The 18,168-nt window shown below is 43.4% G+C and overlaps 1 protein-coding gene across 12 annotated transcripts in view; it reads right to left on the reverse strand.

Moving 5' to 3' along the window:
- Positions 1 to 18,168, reverse strand: part of DST (dystonin) — a 480,329-nt gene that overhangs the window by 415,482 nt on the left and 46,679 nt on the right. For all 12 annotated transcript variants that reach the window (XM_046005408.1, XM_046005389.1, XM_046005387.1 and 9 more), the window contains exon 3: positions 5,463 to 5,663. In XM_046005408.1, coding sequence (XP_045861364.1) covers positions 5,463 to 5,663 — 201 coding nt within the window. The remainder of the gene's footprint in view (positions 1 to 5,462; positions 5,664 to 18,168) is intronic.

Consider the following 18,168-nt stretch of genomic DNA (forward strand, 5'->3'; position numbering starts at 1 on the left):
GCGTTCACCATTTCAGAAAGCGAGACTACCAATTATCTGTGCTAAACCAGGGGCTAACTCCTGAGTCAAAATTATCAGGCTCAGTAATCCAGTTAGTAGGGGTGATGGCTTCAGGGGCCAAAGTTTTGCCTGCAGGGGGAGCAAGCTACAGCTTGGGCTGTGACCAGGGAGCACCAGCAATTTTTAATCAGATATTCTTGCACCTCCATGAGAAAGTCTCGGGAATTCTAAGTCACAAGGGAAGGTAGGGCATAAAAAACGGATCAGCAAAATGTAACAGGAAAGGACTCAGCGTGCCTGATTATTTGCAAGTGCTCTAAAATTTTAATTTCCCCTCAACCCACTCCTGACACAAACATAAATACCTGCTGGGGCTTAGTGTTGTTATATGTTAACAGGTTCACGTGGAAAGGCAAGAGATAAGCTCTTATCACTCCCTACTACGAAAAGAGAGGGTCAGTAAAATGCATGGCAAAAATGAGGTTTGGAGCTTATCTATGGTTTTCAATACCATTTCTACCATCTATGCAGGTAGGAAAACTTGAGACTCAACATGATTAAAATGCATTAGGAGGGTTCATTAAGATAAACATCTAGCACTAAAAATATGATCATGTGAACTTCTCCATTCTCGAACTGCTCCAGTCAAGGTGCTTGGATTTAAATCTTAGCGCTGTTATCTACCAGCTGCGTGACAAGCTTCCCCTTCTGGAAAGTGAGCACCTACCCGAGAGCAGCGCTGGGGAGATGAAATGAGAAAAAACAGGGAAACACCGGAGAACAATGCCCACGTGTTGCCCACATGATAAGCAGGCAGTAAATGTGAGAAATCTTGTTTATTATGTGTTATTGTGATGATGAGAAGGTTTAAAAACTCTAGGATTCTGATACTCACCCAAAAAAGGCTTTGTACTGTCAAAATACTAAAGAACAAAGGAGATCGGGAACTAAGTATCTTTTCTGCTCCAAGGTGGTGGAAAATTCCTTAAGTGTTCCAGTGACATGTCATAACAAAAGTCCCAAGACAAATTTACTAAGAGAAAAATCAGGATAAATTTTTTTAGCTAACTCACCTTCAGAAACATTCCAAAGGAGTGAAATAAAATACACATACATTATTAAGTTTATATTAGTGATCTCTATTATGAATGCATCTAGGCACATTTGATTATAAATTATGGATTGAGAAAAAATACACAGGTCAGAGCAGCCCAAGCTCCTGAGGTATAATGCATTCCATGTGGCCCGTGGCCCGCTTCATCAAGAGGCCGGTCCCACTGAAAGCCGACTGAAACAGTGCTTTCACAGCTTCTGACCCCTCTCCTTCATGGCTACATCCTAATTCAGCCTTTCTCAGTCTCAGGCCTGTTTATTATTCAGATTGTGATTTGAAATGGCTGGACGGGTGCCTGGGTGGCTCAGTCAGTTAAGCCTCTGACTGTTGACTTCAGCTATGGTCATGATCTCCCGGTCATGGGATCAAGCCCCGTATCCAACTCTGTGCTCAGTGCCGAGTCTGCCTGTCCCTCTCCTCTCTCTCTCTTTCTCTTGCAAATAAATAAATAAAATCTTCAAAAAAAAAAAAAAAAAAGTCTGGAGTGCTTCATATAAAGTCATTCAAATAATCCTGAATCACCACAGCTGATTTAGTTTTATTGCATCTCCAAGACACCATCAGAGTTGACCTCATGGCAACCTGTGGTAACACTGATTTTCTCCAAAGGTATATATGTCAGGAAAGGCACACGCTTTAGGTGTGTGTCTTCTGGACTTGGTGAGGCACTACGGACGGCACCTAACCAAATACAGAAGAGGAAGGCACAAGGCCTGGACTCAAGTCCACATACAGCATAAACACAGGAATGTGTCAGCAGAGGCCCTAAGATTCCAGGAGGCTGAATGGGAATCATGTGAGATAAGGTACTAATTGCTTCCTCACCAACTCTGACAATTTCCAGTCTCCCAACAACCCTAACAGATGCAGACAGATGGAGGAGGTGAGCTTTACCTGCCCCAAAGAACACTCTCCAGAATTTTTGCCCTAAGCAGCAGAGTACCCTGCCAGTTCCTGCCTCTACTCTCTCCCTTCCAATTCCTTCTCAAGAAGTCAGAACGAAGGTGATCCTTTGATTCCTCAGAAGCAGTGATCACGAGACAACAGCACGGTGTCACCTCTTAGGGTCAAATTCCGGCCTTAATTACCTCCCACCCACATTGCTGCCCTAGTTATTACCCGACCCCTGTCCTGCTCCTCCCTGACTTGTCCTGCTCACGTTTAAGCTTCCTAAAATTGTGCTTTGATCATGCTCTTCTAGAACCCCACGATGCACAGACAATGAAGTTCAAACACAGGGGTTGCCCAGAATGTATTTTGGCCCCAATCTCTTTTTCCAGCTCTTGTACTTCTCTCTCATGGAAATCCCCACATCCAGTCAAGTGATTCTCAGTACTTTTGTTTATTCCACTTGTCATACCTAACTTCTGCTGCCTATTGCATTCCTGCCAGCCTTTTGTTTTATTTTTTTTTTAAGATTTTTAAAAATGTATCCACTTGAGACAGAGAGTAAGAGGGCATGAGCAGGGGGAAAGGCAGAGGGAGAAGCAGATTCCCCGCTGAGCAGGGAGCACAGAGCCCAATGCAGGGCTCTATCCCAGGACCCTGATATCATGACCTAAGCAGATAGAAGATGCTTAACTGACTGAGCCACCCAGATGCCCCATTCTGGCCAGAATTGTAAAGACCAACCCAAACCCATCTTTTCTGTGATGCAGTTATCCCCTATCCACCCTATGGGGATTCAGGGAGGGAGGTGTAGGGAGGAAGGGTAACCCTCTCTGTTCTCTAAATCCCTATAATGCATAAGCAATATGTCATGTGTAAATATCATTCATTCTTTTACTCAGTAAAATACATTCAGATGTCATGGGCCAGGAGCTATTCTAGACCAGATGATAGAGCCTCCAAATAAGTCAAGATGCAGGAAGGAAAGGAAAGGAAGAGAAGAAATTACCACTTATTGTTGGTTCTAAGCAGATGACTGTCCCATCTATTTCCATGTCAGTTTTATTCACCCTTCCAGCTCCACAGTAGCTACTGTTATTGTCACTTTTCATAAGAAATTGGAATCTCAGAGAGAGAGTTACACCATCTGGCAAAGATGACCTCTTTTATGTTCTCTTTTATTTTCTACTGTCCCTATCCCCTCTCATACTCTCTGCCCACCTCTCCCTTGCTCTGTCCTTGGGAGGCTGGGTCCTGGGATAGAGCTCCACATCCGCATCCTGCTTTCTGCTCAGCAGGGAGCCTGCTCCCCCCCCCCCACCCTCTGCCTGCCTCTCTGCCCACTTGTGATCTCTGCCTGTCAAATACACAAATAAAATCTTCAAAAAAAAAAGAGAGAGAGAGAGAGAAAGAGAGAGAGAAGCTAGGCATTCAAGAACAAAGTGGATATCAATTTCAAAGTCAAACAGGAATACATCTTATTACCCAAGGTGCTCACATACATTGCCCACGAGAGAGTAATGGTGGTTGACGGTTTCTAAAGTGTGATGATAACCAGTTATCCAATCTGAACCCGTGGGGAGATTAGAAGCAGCAAAGAGTTAGCTAGTTTCTGAGCGAGAGAACCAACGTGCTTATTCGCTCTACCCTCAGCAGATCCCCAATCCAGAAGGTAAAGCCAACTCTTCAGCATAACATACAATCCCTTGGTGATCAAGCCCTGCCTGACCCAGCCGGCCTCATCTACCAGCACCACCTCCAGCTCTTGCTGAGTACGTCATACCTTCCACATCTCTGTGCTCTTGTACACGATCTTCTCATCAGAGATACCTACCTCCACTTTCCACCTGATAAACTCATCTTTCGGGACGCATCCTGGGCGTCTCCTTCTCTGTAAATCTTTCTGGCCCTCCACACTGCTGCCCCGGTGCCTTGTTCATAACTGTATAATAGCATTTTCATAATACAGACATGCATCTCATGTACTTCTTTGCATGTCAGTCCATGGACTCACCTGTCCTAGAGGCCATGTACTACAGGAAGGTAGCAGAATAGAGAGCCAAGAAGCTAGAAGCAGGCTACCTAGATCCAAACCCTAGAGTCTGCCTCCAACAGCTAGGTAAACCTAGGACTGTTATTTATACTCTCTGAGCCATTGCTTCATCATCCAAAAAATGGGAATAATAACATCTACCTCATAGGGTTGTTAAGGGGATCCTGTTACACAGTGAGCCCTCAAGAATCATCAGTTATGAATATACATCCATGTATCCCTTATTTCCTATAAAAAAGCTTATTATGTTTGTTGAATGAATAACTTTTCATACCACCTCATAGTAGATACCACATAGATACCAAATTCTACGTAGCTTGTTTCGTTAAATTGTGGAAAGAAGACTCTCATCTCGAAATATGAGTTTATTTTACAATGGGTCAAAGACATGTAGGTCCTTTCCTGTAAGGGAATTTAGCTTCTTGCCATTGTCTCTGGCCAGTGCACCAAGTTAGACGTTTTCTTGGCCTTCTAGCAATCTCCACTGTGCCTAGGGCACAGTTACTTCCACAGAAGAACAGTTCTATTGTAATAATTTAGAAAAACCTATTATCAAAGCCAAATAATGATGGTTCCCCTAGGTTAGCATGAGAAATGTTCCCCACAACATAGCAATGAACCACAGGGACACCTCCTTTTAATGCTAAATCAATGTAACATTATTGCAGTTACAAAATGCTTTTGAGAATGTTTTACAGTGGCATTTTTCTCAGCCCCAAATCCTTAACCGTCACAACCTTGCACAAGAAGTCCATGGGGGGAGGACCCGAACCAAGAAAAAATATCAGAGCACATAGAACAATGTGCTCAGGCAGTGGAGACTAGTGAGCCCGACTTTCGCAGGGAAGGCAGCACTGCAGCCCACAGCAACACCAAGCACTTGGGCAGAAATGGACAACCCTGCTTGCTGCCCTGGTCCAGAACAAAGGCCACAGCCGAGAAGGCTCCCATGTCACCCTGGCAGGCTGTAGACCACAGCACTGGCCTCGGCCCAAGAGCCACATCCTGGCAGGGCTCAGCTACGGGCCCAGACTCCCAGCCTTGCCCTTCCCTCCTCTGCTTCTCTTCTGTCTTATTAACCCTCTTGACCAACTCTGATCTCACCATTCTGGCCCCTCGGCTTGCGGACTCTGCAGCCCCTGCTCTAATCCTCGACCCTGCCTCTAACGGGGCTCAGAATTCACCCGTCTTTAAATCACCCCGTCTGCAGTGACCAGCTCTAGCCTCTTGGACAACTCTCTGGCCGGGTGCTTTCTGTGGAACCACACTCCTTCCTGGGATGTGTATGGGTTCAGGGCACTGGCCGAGGATAAGGACAGAACCACCTGACGATCTCATCTGACAATTATCTAAAACAAAATGAACTACACCATGGATTTAACATTCCTATAAAAGTTCTCTACTCACAGGCCTTCTGGTTGAGGCACCTTGGACGGAGTGATAGAATTCTGGCTGGACTCGGCTGTTTTTCTTGATCCTTCGTTTCCTCACAGAAATCTCTTGCTCACTCTGGTGGTGAACCTCCACCACAGGCTTGGCTTCTTCCAGGCGAGCAGCCGCAGCCGCTGCAGCTCGTCTTCTGAGATGCCGAGGGCTCGCTCTGAATCCCTGTGGAGGAAAACAAACCCACACAAATCCAGATTTGTATTGAGTTCGTTTCTGGTGAGTCTGTGGCGCTAATTCTATAAAGGGCTCTGAAAGTCACCGAGCTCAATGAGATTATTTACATTCCTAAAGGGAGCATGGATGTAGAAGGAGGCTCGACATTAAAAAATGCTTCTAATTCAGTAACGATATTAAAAAAAAAAAAACCAGCAGATAAGACATTACTTTACTTTACTTATGTGTATATACATCAGACCTCATGTGAAGAAGGGTATTTCCACTTAGGCATGAAGCATGGTATAGGAGCAGGGCTGAATATTGTGACGTGGCAAAGTGTCACTCTATGTTCCTGAGAGCAGACTCTGAAGGCAGGAAAGCAGGAAGATAAAGCAACCTTATAAAACACCAAAAAGTGAAGATTCAAAACCAAACGGAGGTAATGCCATAAAGAGAAGAGTAAAAGTTCGGTTAAACCATATTACACAGAGTGCCTGGGTGGCTCGCAGCATCTGCCTTCAGCTCAGGTCATTATTCCAGTGTCCTACGATCGAGCCCCACACTGTGCTCTCTACTCAGCCCGCTTCTCCCTCTCCCTCTGCCCCTCCCCCTGCTGGTGCTCTCTCTCTGTGCCAAATAAATAAAATCTTTTCAAAAGTAAGCCATATTACGCATTTGGGAATATATGATTTTGGAAAATCTCAAAGAATTACATAAAATAGTCTCTGCCCTCAGGTAGCTTACAATTTCCCAAAGAGCAGCAGCTCATGTATACACTGGCCTGTGTGATTAAGAGTTAAAGTGGGCAGTTGAGGACACAGTGCCGGCAGATCTCAGAGAGGGAATCAATGAATGAAACCAAAAATAGTCTATATTTGGCTTTGTTGTGTGGGTGGCATTTGAAGAATGAATAGAATTTATATTCCAGTCAAGGGAAACAACATAAGGAATGAATAAATAAGTAAAATAATGGATGGGGGATAACATATTTATGCAGCAATAGGAAACATTATTTCGTGACATACTAGGATATAAGCTATGCATGAGGTATGGTAGGAAATTAGAGGGTATAAGGTGTTTAAAGCCTCCAAAGGGGGCTTCAGTGTGGTTGTGGGTCTTCTGACCTTTTTTTTTAAGTAGACTCCACGCCCAGAATGGATCCTAAAGTGGGGCTTGAACTCATGACCTTGAGATCAAGACCTGAGCTGAGATCAAGAGTCAGATGCTTAACCAACTGAGCCACCCAGGGGCCCCAGGGGTCTTCAGACTTTTAAAAGATGTCTGAAAAAACTTTTAGACTGCGTAAAAGTATAACAAAATGAAGAGAAAGAATTTCAGGGGGAGAAGCAGTATGAGATACGGAGAGAGTAATGTGCACACAGGAATTCCCACCGAGGGACATGGAAGGAGGTCTGGAGTCTGATAATGGAGACCTCAAATACCAGGCTGAAGGACACGAAGGAGGAGAAAAAACGACAAAAGTAGAGTGTGACCCGCAGAGTCAAAATAGCACTGAGGTCAACAGAAATCAATAAGGAGGAAATGCAAATGGATGCGGCAAAACTGAGGTCACTCTTCGGTGCTTTTCTCTCATCCCCAAACACAAGGGCCTGTTCCCATCCCTCCTCTGTGTGCAAACTCAGCTGGAACGTCTTCAACCCAGAACAGTTTCAGAAGATCCCCACCACTCCCACATAATCAAGAGATACTACAGCAGCTGCTGGAAAAGAGGACTAAGAAGAGGGAGCTGGGCCAATCCCTACAATGCCTTCTAAGTGGAGTTAGGACCAAACCATCAGAACCAACACCACGTGGGGCTGCCTTTTAAACACGCACATTCCTGGACACCCTTCCCGAACACACACACGGCACACACTCTCTCTCTACTCTGCTTCCTTCTGAATTAGACCCTCGAGCTCTGAGGCTAAGAGGGTCAGTTTTGGGCTTGGGTTTGGGGATTTTGGGGGGGAGGTTGTTCTCCTTTTTCCCTTTTATTATTTATTTACTCGTTTATTTCAAAGATTTTTTTTATTTAGAAACAGAGAGAGTGCAGGGGCGGAAGCAGCAGAGGGAAGAGGATAGTGGGACTCTCATGCCGACTCCACGTCAGCGCAGGCTCCATGTTCAAGCTCACAACCCCGAGATTATGACCTGAGCTGAAACCAAGAGTCCGACGCTCAACTGACTTCACCACCTTTTTAATTTTTTTATTTTTGTTTCAAGTGTGCAAAGAACCTCTTTTTAACAATCTCCTCCGGTATTTCTGTGCTGCAAAGATTCAGAATCTCCAGGAGTCAGAGCTCAGTCTTACCACTAGGTGGCACTAACTTCCACATCCCCTACATTCTTTCCAGCTCAGAAAGTGTGCACTGGTAGAATTAACCAAGTATTTGCTGATATACTAGCTCCTGTCATGCTGGGGTGAGGTGCGTACATGTCTTTGGTAAGAAGTAGATCCTCCTTCTCTTGTGTTCCTATGAGTAATAAGCAACGGAATTTGGTTTAACTTGTATTATTACCCATATTTCTTACTGGCCTACAAATTCTAAAAACACTTGGGGGAGGGGGGACTCCATAAAACTCCCTTAATGTGATGCTCTCAAAAAAAGATCAAGATCCAAACAGGTTGGTGCAGTCCTTCTGGACAGCAATAGCTCAGGAAACCTGCATCCCTGTATCTACTCTCAACAGATTCCACCAAGTGTGAAGGTACTTAAAGTACTACATTACTTGTGATAATAAAAATTAGAAACAGTTTAAACCATCCTTCTTTCCCTAAATTTCAGTCACTTTCTTTAGGCTTTCTTTACACGTTCACATTTTTTTAAAAATCTGAGCAGCATCCTTGTAAGCCTCTGTGGTTTCTATTATAGCTAAATACACTGGCACTATTTTTAAACAACTTTTTATAAACATTACAGTATATAGTACACAGACCGCAGCCAAACTATCTGGGATCGACTACTGCCTCTGTCACTTCTTAGCTGTGTGATCTTGAATAGTTACTTCATTTCTTCATCTGTACGATGGTGATGGAAACTAGGACTACTTTCTTAGGGCTAGGGAGATGAATAAATGAATTACCATTTATACTTAGAAGTGCATCTGGCGTGGAGTGATACATATGTGTTGGCTAGGGTTATTATGTATTTCACTTCTATGAATAAAAGATATTCTTTTTTTTTTTTTTTTTAGAAATCACAACTAGGCAGAGAGGCAGGCAGAGAGAGAGAGAGGAGGAAGCAGGCTCCCCCAGAGCAGAGAGTCTGATGTGGGGCTCGATCCTAGGACCCTGGGATCATGACCTGAGCTGAAGGCAGAGGCTTTAACCCACTGAGCCACCCAGGCGCCCCAAAAGATATTCTTTTTTTAAAGATTTCATTTATTTATTTGAGAGAGAGAGAGAGACATGCAGGCACGCAGAGGGAGGGGCAGATGGAGAGGAAGAACAGCAGCCTCCCTGCTGAGCCCGGAGGCTGATGCGGGGCTCAATCCCAGCACCCTGAGATCACTGCCTGAACTGAAGTCAGGTGCTTAACAGACTGAGCCAGGCTGGTGCCTCATAAAAGCTGTTCTTTTTTTTTTTTTTTAAGATTTTATTTATTTATTTGACAGACAGAGATCACAAGCAGGCAGAGAGGCAGGCAGAGAGAGAGGGGGAAGCAGGCTCCCCGCTGAGCCTGATGCGGGGCTCCATCCCAGGACCCCGAGATCATGACCTGAGCCAAAGGCAGAGGCTTAAGCCACGGAGCCACCCAGGCACACCCCATAAAAGCTATTCTTAAAGACAAAAACATGTTATTAATCAGATATAAAAGGAAAATGCGTCACACCACAGGTGTGCCTTACTGACAGATACACACGAGTACTGCTGAGATACCAGCCACGCCTTATCATCAGGAGACAGAATTCTTTGCTCCGGAGAATCCGGAGCATTTACTCTCTAGAGACTGAATCTAACCTGGGCTCGAACGCAAGCTCTATCACGGAGTAGGAAAGCAAATTACTTCTCTGTGCCTCAGTTTCCTTATCGGTCAAATACACATACTAATACCTCTCTCATGGAGTTATGATGGTGTTTAAATGAGATAATCCACATTAGGTACTCACATCAGTACAAATATAACAGTAAGTAATCAATAAATTATCACCGTTATCATCACTATTTCATTTCCTAGATGTTGCAGCAGCAATTCACCCATCAGCGGGTCGTAGTTATGATTACAGACACATCAGCCACATGGAGTCATCACTGGGCAGTCACCTGCTTATTTTCCTAAACTATGTACGGAATTATAGGCCCTAGTTTTATTGTATTTCTTGTCTTAAATACTATATTTAAAAAGCCTTTGGGGTACCTGGGTGGATCAGTTGGATAAGCGACTGCCTTCAGCTCAGGTCATGATCCTGGAGTCCCAGGATCCAGTCTTGCAGTCAGGTTCCCTGCTCATCATGGGGGGTCTGCTTCTCCCTCTGACCCTCCCCCCTCTCATGCTCTCTCTCTCTCTCTCAGTCTCTTGCTCAAATAAATAAAATCTTTTTAAAAATAAAAATTTTTTTAAAAATGAAAAAGCCACAACCTGATAGAAGAAAATTTTATTTTAAAACAGTAGGTTCTTACACATGTTAACAGGACCTGATCGTGTCAGTATAATGTCCATTTCTCTATTCACTTGATCTTGCCTGGATCCCCTTTAACCACTAGGTGATTAACACCTTGAAGTCTCTCAGCAGTGAACTTCTGCCATTTTTAGGCTACCCCATTTTATCAGCGCCTTTGGGGTAATAACTTCTCAAGATATGCAGTCTTAAGACAGAGTGCACCATATCGCACTCTAGATCTTGCCTCTTAATGACCTGTACACTTAATGGGTAGACACATGGCCAAGGCTCAACCAGTTGAAGTTTCTCTGCTTGAACACTGACTACTACATGGAAGGATGTAAAGACTGAAAAAAATCAGCAGGAATTCATCAGTCTAGTGGCTACACCAAAGACCTTCTGAAGCTACCTAGTTTGCCTGTTCTAACCAGATAGTCAGTCTTGTGAATTCTACCATATATTTCTAATATATTCTCTTTGGGTTTGTGACAGATTCTGTGGCCTGCAAACAAAAAACCCCAATGTATACTCTTCTGTGATGCTTTTAGATGCTTAGCTATTTTCCTATAGGTTGAGCACTCAGATTTAACCAGGCTGGTTATGTTGATTAGCATAAAAAGAGAGGAGACATTAACTGCAATTAATTTCCTAAGCACTATTTAGGTGCTAAACCTATTATATCCACTTCTTAAGGGAGCAAACTGGGACTTATCAGGGCTAAGTAATCTACGTAAGGCAAAAACTTGCACTTAGACCAGAACTCGGGTCTACCTAACTGAAGCCAGACCAATGCTCTTATCACTCTGCCATGAGGCAGAGATTATATACAGGGCACGAATGCATTCAGAGATAGTGTTCCACATATATTTGCAGGACGGGCACCAAGAAAGTGCCTAGAAATCTATGCAGTTGATTAAAACAAGAAAAGGTCTATAAACGATTTAGATAAGTGAAGAAGAAATTGAAAAGTTAACATTTCCAGGTAAGAATTATTGTTAGAAAAGATCAAGCTACCATCCAGCTTACTGATCAAGCACCTGAACAAATGGAAACTTAAACACATTGAGTCATTGAGCATTTAAATAGAATTGCTTTTGTGTTATTGCTGTACCTGAAAACACCAAGGTTGATAGGTATATAAGATATAAATTTACCATATACAAATATTATGATACTCAGTAAGCTGATATTTTCATAATAATATAATATGATAATTGATAATAATACCTCATAAAACCTCTATGATTCTCTTCATCCAAGGCCAGAATTAAAGGGTACAGCAGAAGTTTTTGGGTTCATGGAAAAAATTCAAAGAAGATGAAGAGGATAACCAATTAATTTGGATGGGGAAAAATTATGTCTTTTTTTTTTAAGATTTTATTTATTTATTTGACAGATAGAGATCGCAAGTAGGCAGAAAGGCAGGCAGAGAGAGAGAGGAGGAAGCAGGCTCCCCACTGAGCAGAGAGCCCAATGTGGGGCTTGATCCCAGAACGCTGGGATCATGACCGGAGCCAAAGGCAGAGGCTTTAACCCACTGAGACACCCAGGTGCCCCAAAATTATGTCTTTTTTGTCACTGACATCTACTTGAAATTTAGCGTATCACTCAATTATGAAAGTAGGCTATAAACCTGATGTTATTAGCAGTATCAGTGACTTTTGCCACCAAAAGGAATCAAATACATTTATATATTTAATTATAGTGGCTGCAGGCATCTTGAAATATTATTTATAATCATCATTACTTCAGAATCACAGTAGTTAACAAACCTGCCACTAGAACTTATTATTTAATTCATTAATAATAAGTACATATATTGCTCTGTCCAAAATGTTTTTAATAATTTATACTGATCTTTCAATATAATTGACTTCCTTTATAATTACACACGCACACACACATACACACACACATTTATAAGATAATGCATTTTAAAACATTCTGAGGGGCGCCTGGATGGCTCAGTTGTTAAGCGTCTGCCTTCGACTCAGGTCATGATCCCAGGGTCCTGGGATGGAGCCCCACATCGGGCACCCTCCTTCTCTGACTTCCACTCCCCCTGCTTGTGTTCCCTCTCTTGCTGTGTCTGTCTCTATCAAATAAATAAATAAAATCTTTAAAAAAACAAAACAAAACATTCTGAGGCTGAATCCATGGGCTTCACTAGACTGCCAAAGAGGGTTATGGCATAAAATGGGTCCCCATTTCAGAAAACCTCAGAAATGAGTGTATGACTCAGACTGTTAGCTGCTCACCAAAAACCATGCTTGCCTCTTCCTCTTGGGCACAAGCTAGACTAGACATTTCCCAGCCTCCTTTGCACTTAGGTAGGGACCTTAGGTAGAACTGAGTTCTTGCCAATGGAATATGGACACATGAATACTTCCCATCGCCACTTCTCCATGCTCTTTCTTTTGGTTGGGATGACCTTCAGAGCAGACTTGAAAGTCACATATTGAAGATGGTCGTGACTTTATCAGTCTGGATCCCTGAATAACTGCATGGAGGAAGCCACTCTGCCAACCTGTTACCCACTACACCCTTAAGTGACTAACAAGTATATTTCTATGTTGTTTGAGCCATTAAAGTCTGTGTTTGCTATGGGAGCTACCCTAATTCAGTGGTTCTCAAACTCAGTCAAGAATCAGAGCCACCAGGAAGGCTGATTAAAACAGAGTGCTGGGCTCCACCCTCAGAGCCTCTAATTCGGTAAATCTGGGACGGGGCTGAGCGCTAGCAATCCTCAGATAATGCTGATGCTGCCATCCCAAGGCTGCACTGAGAATCCCTGCTGTAAAGCCAGCTCCTGCCCCTTGCTAGGTCATTAGTAATTCTGGTCATATAACACTGTTCCCTATTGCACTATGTGCAGAGGGACCTTCAAGATTAAAGCGACTTTGTCACTTGTGATTTTAATAATCCTATATTAAAAGAATGGCCATGGAAGCCACTTTTTCAGCTGTATAAGAAATACTCTATCTGGAGCTACATTTTTGTTTTCAGAGAGGATGTATTCTCTGACAAATAAGGGATAATGGGACAAAATATTACCTTTTCAAAGTCTTATTTTCTAATAATCATTCTTTGGTATAGATCACTGGTTCCTAGCAGTGTGATGATAGCAAGAATCAATTTTTTAAAAGATTTTTATTTATTTATTTGTCAGAGAGAGAGCAAGAGCGAGCACAGGCAGACAGAGTGGCAGGCAGAGACAGAGAGAGAAGCAGGCTCCCTGCCGAGCACGGAGCCCGATGTGGGACTCGATCCCAGGACGCTGGGATCATGACCTGAGCCGAAGGCAGCCGCTTAACCAACTGAGCCACCCAGGCGTCCCAAGAATCAATTTTTAATCTTTAAAACATCTACGGAATTGTCTACTTATTTTATTTTTTTTAAGATTATATTTATTTGACAGACAGAGACAGTGAGAGAGGGAACACAAGCAGTGGGAGTGGGAGAGGGAGAAGCAGGCTGCCTGCTGAGCAGGGAGTCCGATGCAGGACTCCATCCCAGGATCCTGGGATCATGACCTGAGCTAAAGGCAGACACTTAACGACTGAGTCACCTAGGCACTTCTTTTAGATATGCTTATTTTAGACAAGGTTTCATTGGTTAGTATTATAGTGTTTCTTTTATACTAACTTATAGTCTATTAACTGGTTACTAGTTTCTGCTGATCAGAAGCTCTGGTTGGTGACAGCCTTCAAATCCCAAATGTATTGTAACTTAAATGCAGTTTTATAAACAGAAATCTTTCAAAATCTCTTACTGATGTCAATCATTCCCTTCTTGACATATGCCCCACCTACGGTTCCTGCTGCCTGGGAAAGCATGGTTTGTACCATGGCGCCCCACCCCTCTGGGTTACACTTGCTGGGTCTTGATATTTGGGCTGCGTTCCTCTCTTGACAGTTTGATAGAGAAATACCAAGAGTTTGGGCCACTTGGCACAGAAGTTAAAACTGGGGATGGGGGGAAGAGTCATTCTGTAGACCAGTGCTTCACAAACTTTAATATGTATATGCATAGCCAAGGATTCTGATTAAAATGCAGGTTGTGGGACCTGAGATTCTGAATTTCTAACAAACTCCCAAGCTTCCAATGCCGCTGATCTATAGATCAGTCTATGGGTAACAATGATAGAGAAGGCCTGATAGAAGCTCTGTGGCTCCTGCGTAGGCTAACAGTAACAAGGCACAGAAACCATGGTGAGGCGAGAACAGGTTGATAGCAGGAAGAAAAGCAGCAGCCAGTGAACAGTGAAGTAGTTCTGAGTCACACCTCAGGCATTTCACTACAGCGAGGAGTGAGGCCTTGAATCCACAACCAGCTCTCCATTCATCTCTGTGAAGCCAGACCTTACTATGGGTCTTTCTTAAATTCCATTAGGGGACACATATATCCTTAAAATACAGTCGGTCCCTGATACTGCACCCAAATGAGCCTAAGACGTAAAACATGACCTCGGAGGTTGGGACAGGGAGAAGAATAAAAGGGAAACGTTGAGGCTGAAACCACTGGGAGATACATCTCCTTTAAAAAGCTTAAAGGGTGAGGTGCCTGGGTGGCTTAGGGGGTTAAGCCTCTGCCTTCGGCTCAGGTCAGGGTCCCGGGGTCCTCAGATGGAGCCCTGCAACAGGGTTTCCGCTGGACAGGGAGCCTGCTTCCCCGTCTCTTGCTGCCTGCCTCTCTGCCTACATGTTCTCTCTCTCCTCTCTCTCTCTCTCTCTCTCTCTCTTTGTCTCTGTCAAATAAATAAAATTTTAAAAAAAGAAGAAGCTTAAAAGGCTTTAAATTATAACTGTTAGATAACCTAAGCAGGGATCCTAAGGGTACACACAGAAAACAACTATATTCTCTCTCCTTACTGTCCTTCAAAGCCACGATGAGGAGCTCATTTTCTCCCATGGCTACAGAAAATTTTGAGTGGACTCTATAATTTTTCTGGTCCTTCTCAGATAATTAAGAAGCCTTCTAGCCACTTCTAGTCACAAAACCAGGGCCACTTCAGTGAGCTCCTATCACTCTTCCTGGTTTCCTCTTACACAGAGCTTAAAGTGACTCCAGGCTCTTTCTCCCAAGAGATCCATAAGAAATGTTCATGCATCCTTTGTCCCAATGCATTCTGGGAAAGCAGGCTCTTTCCCATGCAGCCAACTCTGCTCGCTCCTCCATTAGAACAGCAGGCCAGCCAATGGCCTCTAGTCCTCTGAAATTATCCCACGTGGTCTGGCACCTGCCTTGGCACACGGACTCTGAGAACACAAGTCAAGCTTTCCCAGGGGTCTCCCTAAGGTCACTCTCGCAAGGCCTAAGAGGGCTTACGGTGAGCCTCGGGGACACTGCTAAGTCACTTTCCAGATTCTAATCCTGAACCATCCAATAAGGTAGCTACTAGCCACAGATGGCTGTTTACACTTAAATTTTAATTAAAATTAAACTACAGATTCAGGTCCTCAGGCATACTAGCCACATTCCAATTGTTCATGTGGCTAGTAGTATTAGATGATGCAGATAGAACTTTTCCATTTTCATGGAAGGATCTATTAATAGCACGACTCTAATCATAACTTGATCCTCAGCCTTTATCCATTTAACCTAAAATTGGTGATGGGTGATTATAAATGGCAGCATAGGCTAACTGCTGAGGCAAGCAACGCCAAAATCTCAGTAAGTCAGCACAATAAAAGTTCATGTCTCGATCATGGATCAGCAAAGAGGAGAGGTACTCTGCTCCACAGAGTCATTTAGGGCTCAAGGCACCTTCTATCTTGTGCCTCTGAATCGGCAACATCCTCTCTACTTGTTTAGGAAGAAAGAGACAGGGATATGTGGGAGGCTTTCCAAAGGCCAGGCCTATAGATGGCAGACATCATTTCTCCTTACATTTCATTAACTAGAACTCACTTACATGGCCATCACCTAACTGCAAGGAAAAGTAAAAAACGTATTTCAGTCCTGTGCCCAGAAAAAAGAGAACATAGTTATCAGTAAGCAATAGCAAAACTGCCACAGAGCTATTGGCAAAATTAATTTTATAGCTACCCCCTCAGCAAGGAGGGGACTAGATCTTCTCACTGACAACACGAGCCTTACCAACCACAATACTTGGGGGCCTCTGGCCAGACTCAGACAAAAAGAGTTCCATTTACACAGCATACTACATAGCTAAACATAATTTGAGTCCCATTTATCTCATGTTTTCCCAACGTTGTTCAGCTGTTAACTACATTCAATTTTAATTCTTTATAGGTGCATAAATAATGTTCATTTCTAGTTATCAAACACTTCCTATGTATCAAACACCGTGCATGCTTGATCTCATTATTTCTTATAATACGTCTGGAAGACAAATACTATTTTGATTCCACTTTACAGATGAGAAAATGGACATTTTCCTGGGATTGAAACTCAGGCAACCTGACCCACACTCTCTATCAGGGGTCAGCAACTATGGCCAAACCTGACTCACTATTTTTCCAAGTTTTATTGGAATACCCGCATGCCCACTCATGTACGTACTATCTATGGCCACTTCTGTGCCACAAAAGCAGAGATGAATAGTTGCAAAAGATTCACATGGCCTCCAAGTCAAAAACTGTTATGATTTGGGCTTTAACAGAAAAACTCTGCCAAACCCTGCTCTAGAGGATTCTACAGGGCCTTGAGCACTCTGCTTCCATCACAGACTAAAAAGTAACTCTGTCTCGGTATTTTGGTCTACAATCCGTGCTCTCCCTCAACAACCTAGTCTGTGAAATATAAGGTCAGTCTAACTTCCCTCCGGCAGCCAGGTCTACCCCATCTGCTTGTGGTTTCATACACAGATTAAACAACATCTGTTCTTCTGTTTCATCAACCACATAAACAATATTACTAAAGGATGCACTTGCATTATTTTTCTAAAAAGATTATGCCTACTCCCTGATATTTTTTATATTCGGACTGTCACACCAAACAAAAGTTTTGCACAAATTTATCACGCTGCTTTTGGCACAACTGGTTTCCATCCTTCACCCTTCCCACCTCCCACTTTAGTTTTCAGAGATAAAGCCATCAGCACAGAGTGACAGTGAATTTTGTGGGCAATGGCTGTCCAGGAAGGCAAGGTTTATTCTGTTGAAACTGACCTACACTCATCTTTCTCTTAGATAGGACACATCAACACCACGTTTTTGACCAAAATAAGCCATAAAAAGAAAATATGTGTCTCAACTTTGAAGAGACCCTCAGAGTAAGGAACTCACGTTGCATTGGTATTAAAATCAAGCCAAAAGTAGGGTAGAAACTGCATCCACCATAGCAGAACCAGAACAAGAACATCTTAGTGGTCACTGTGGGGTACCACCCGAATCCTGCATTCATGGGCCAGGTACTTATTTCCCCAGCTGCTAGGAGTGATGGCAGCTCCTGGCTTTCACCAGAGTCCCTTAAGGGAACTGCCTTAGCTAGAGAGCTAGCTGCTTAGCCTACCGTCAACCCCATTCCCCAGGGCCAATCCTGGTCAATGGAAGGCTGAGTGCTTGCCTCAGTGAGGGATTTTTCTGAAGGGACTCTCAGCTCTGGAACTTGTGGGATCAGCTGACGCCTCTGTTGCAAGCGCATACATCACAATTCCACTTCTCTGTCTGACATCCTGCTTCCCTCCTTCCATTTAGGTGTTGTTCTCAAGGGCAGCCCCCCCCCCCATACAATCCCCTGCACATAATCTCCATCTCAAAGTCTTTTCTTAGGAAGCTGACATGCCACAAACATGAGACTGATTTCCTAAACAGGGCCATCAATCGCTTATGAGCCATATTTAACATTCACTGACAAGAAAGAATCAGCAGTAAAGAGCTTCCTGAAGACAGCAAATCAATCGTTACAAAAAATTAGAGTAACAGCAAAATACTGGGCAGTGTAT

Source organism: Meles meles, chromosome 5 (genome assembly GCF_922984935.1).
Source record: "Meles meles chromosome 5, mMelMel3.1 paternal haplotype, whole genome shotgun sequence".
Taxonomy (NCBI): domain Eukaryota; kingdom Metazoa; phylum Chordata; class Mammalia; order Carnivora; family Mustelidae; genus Meles; species Meles meles.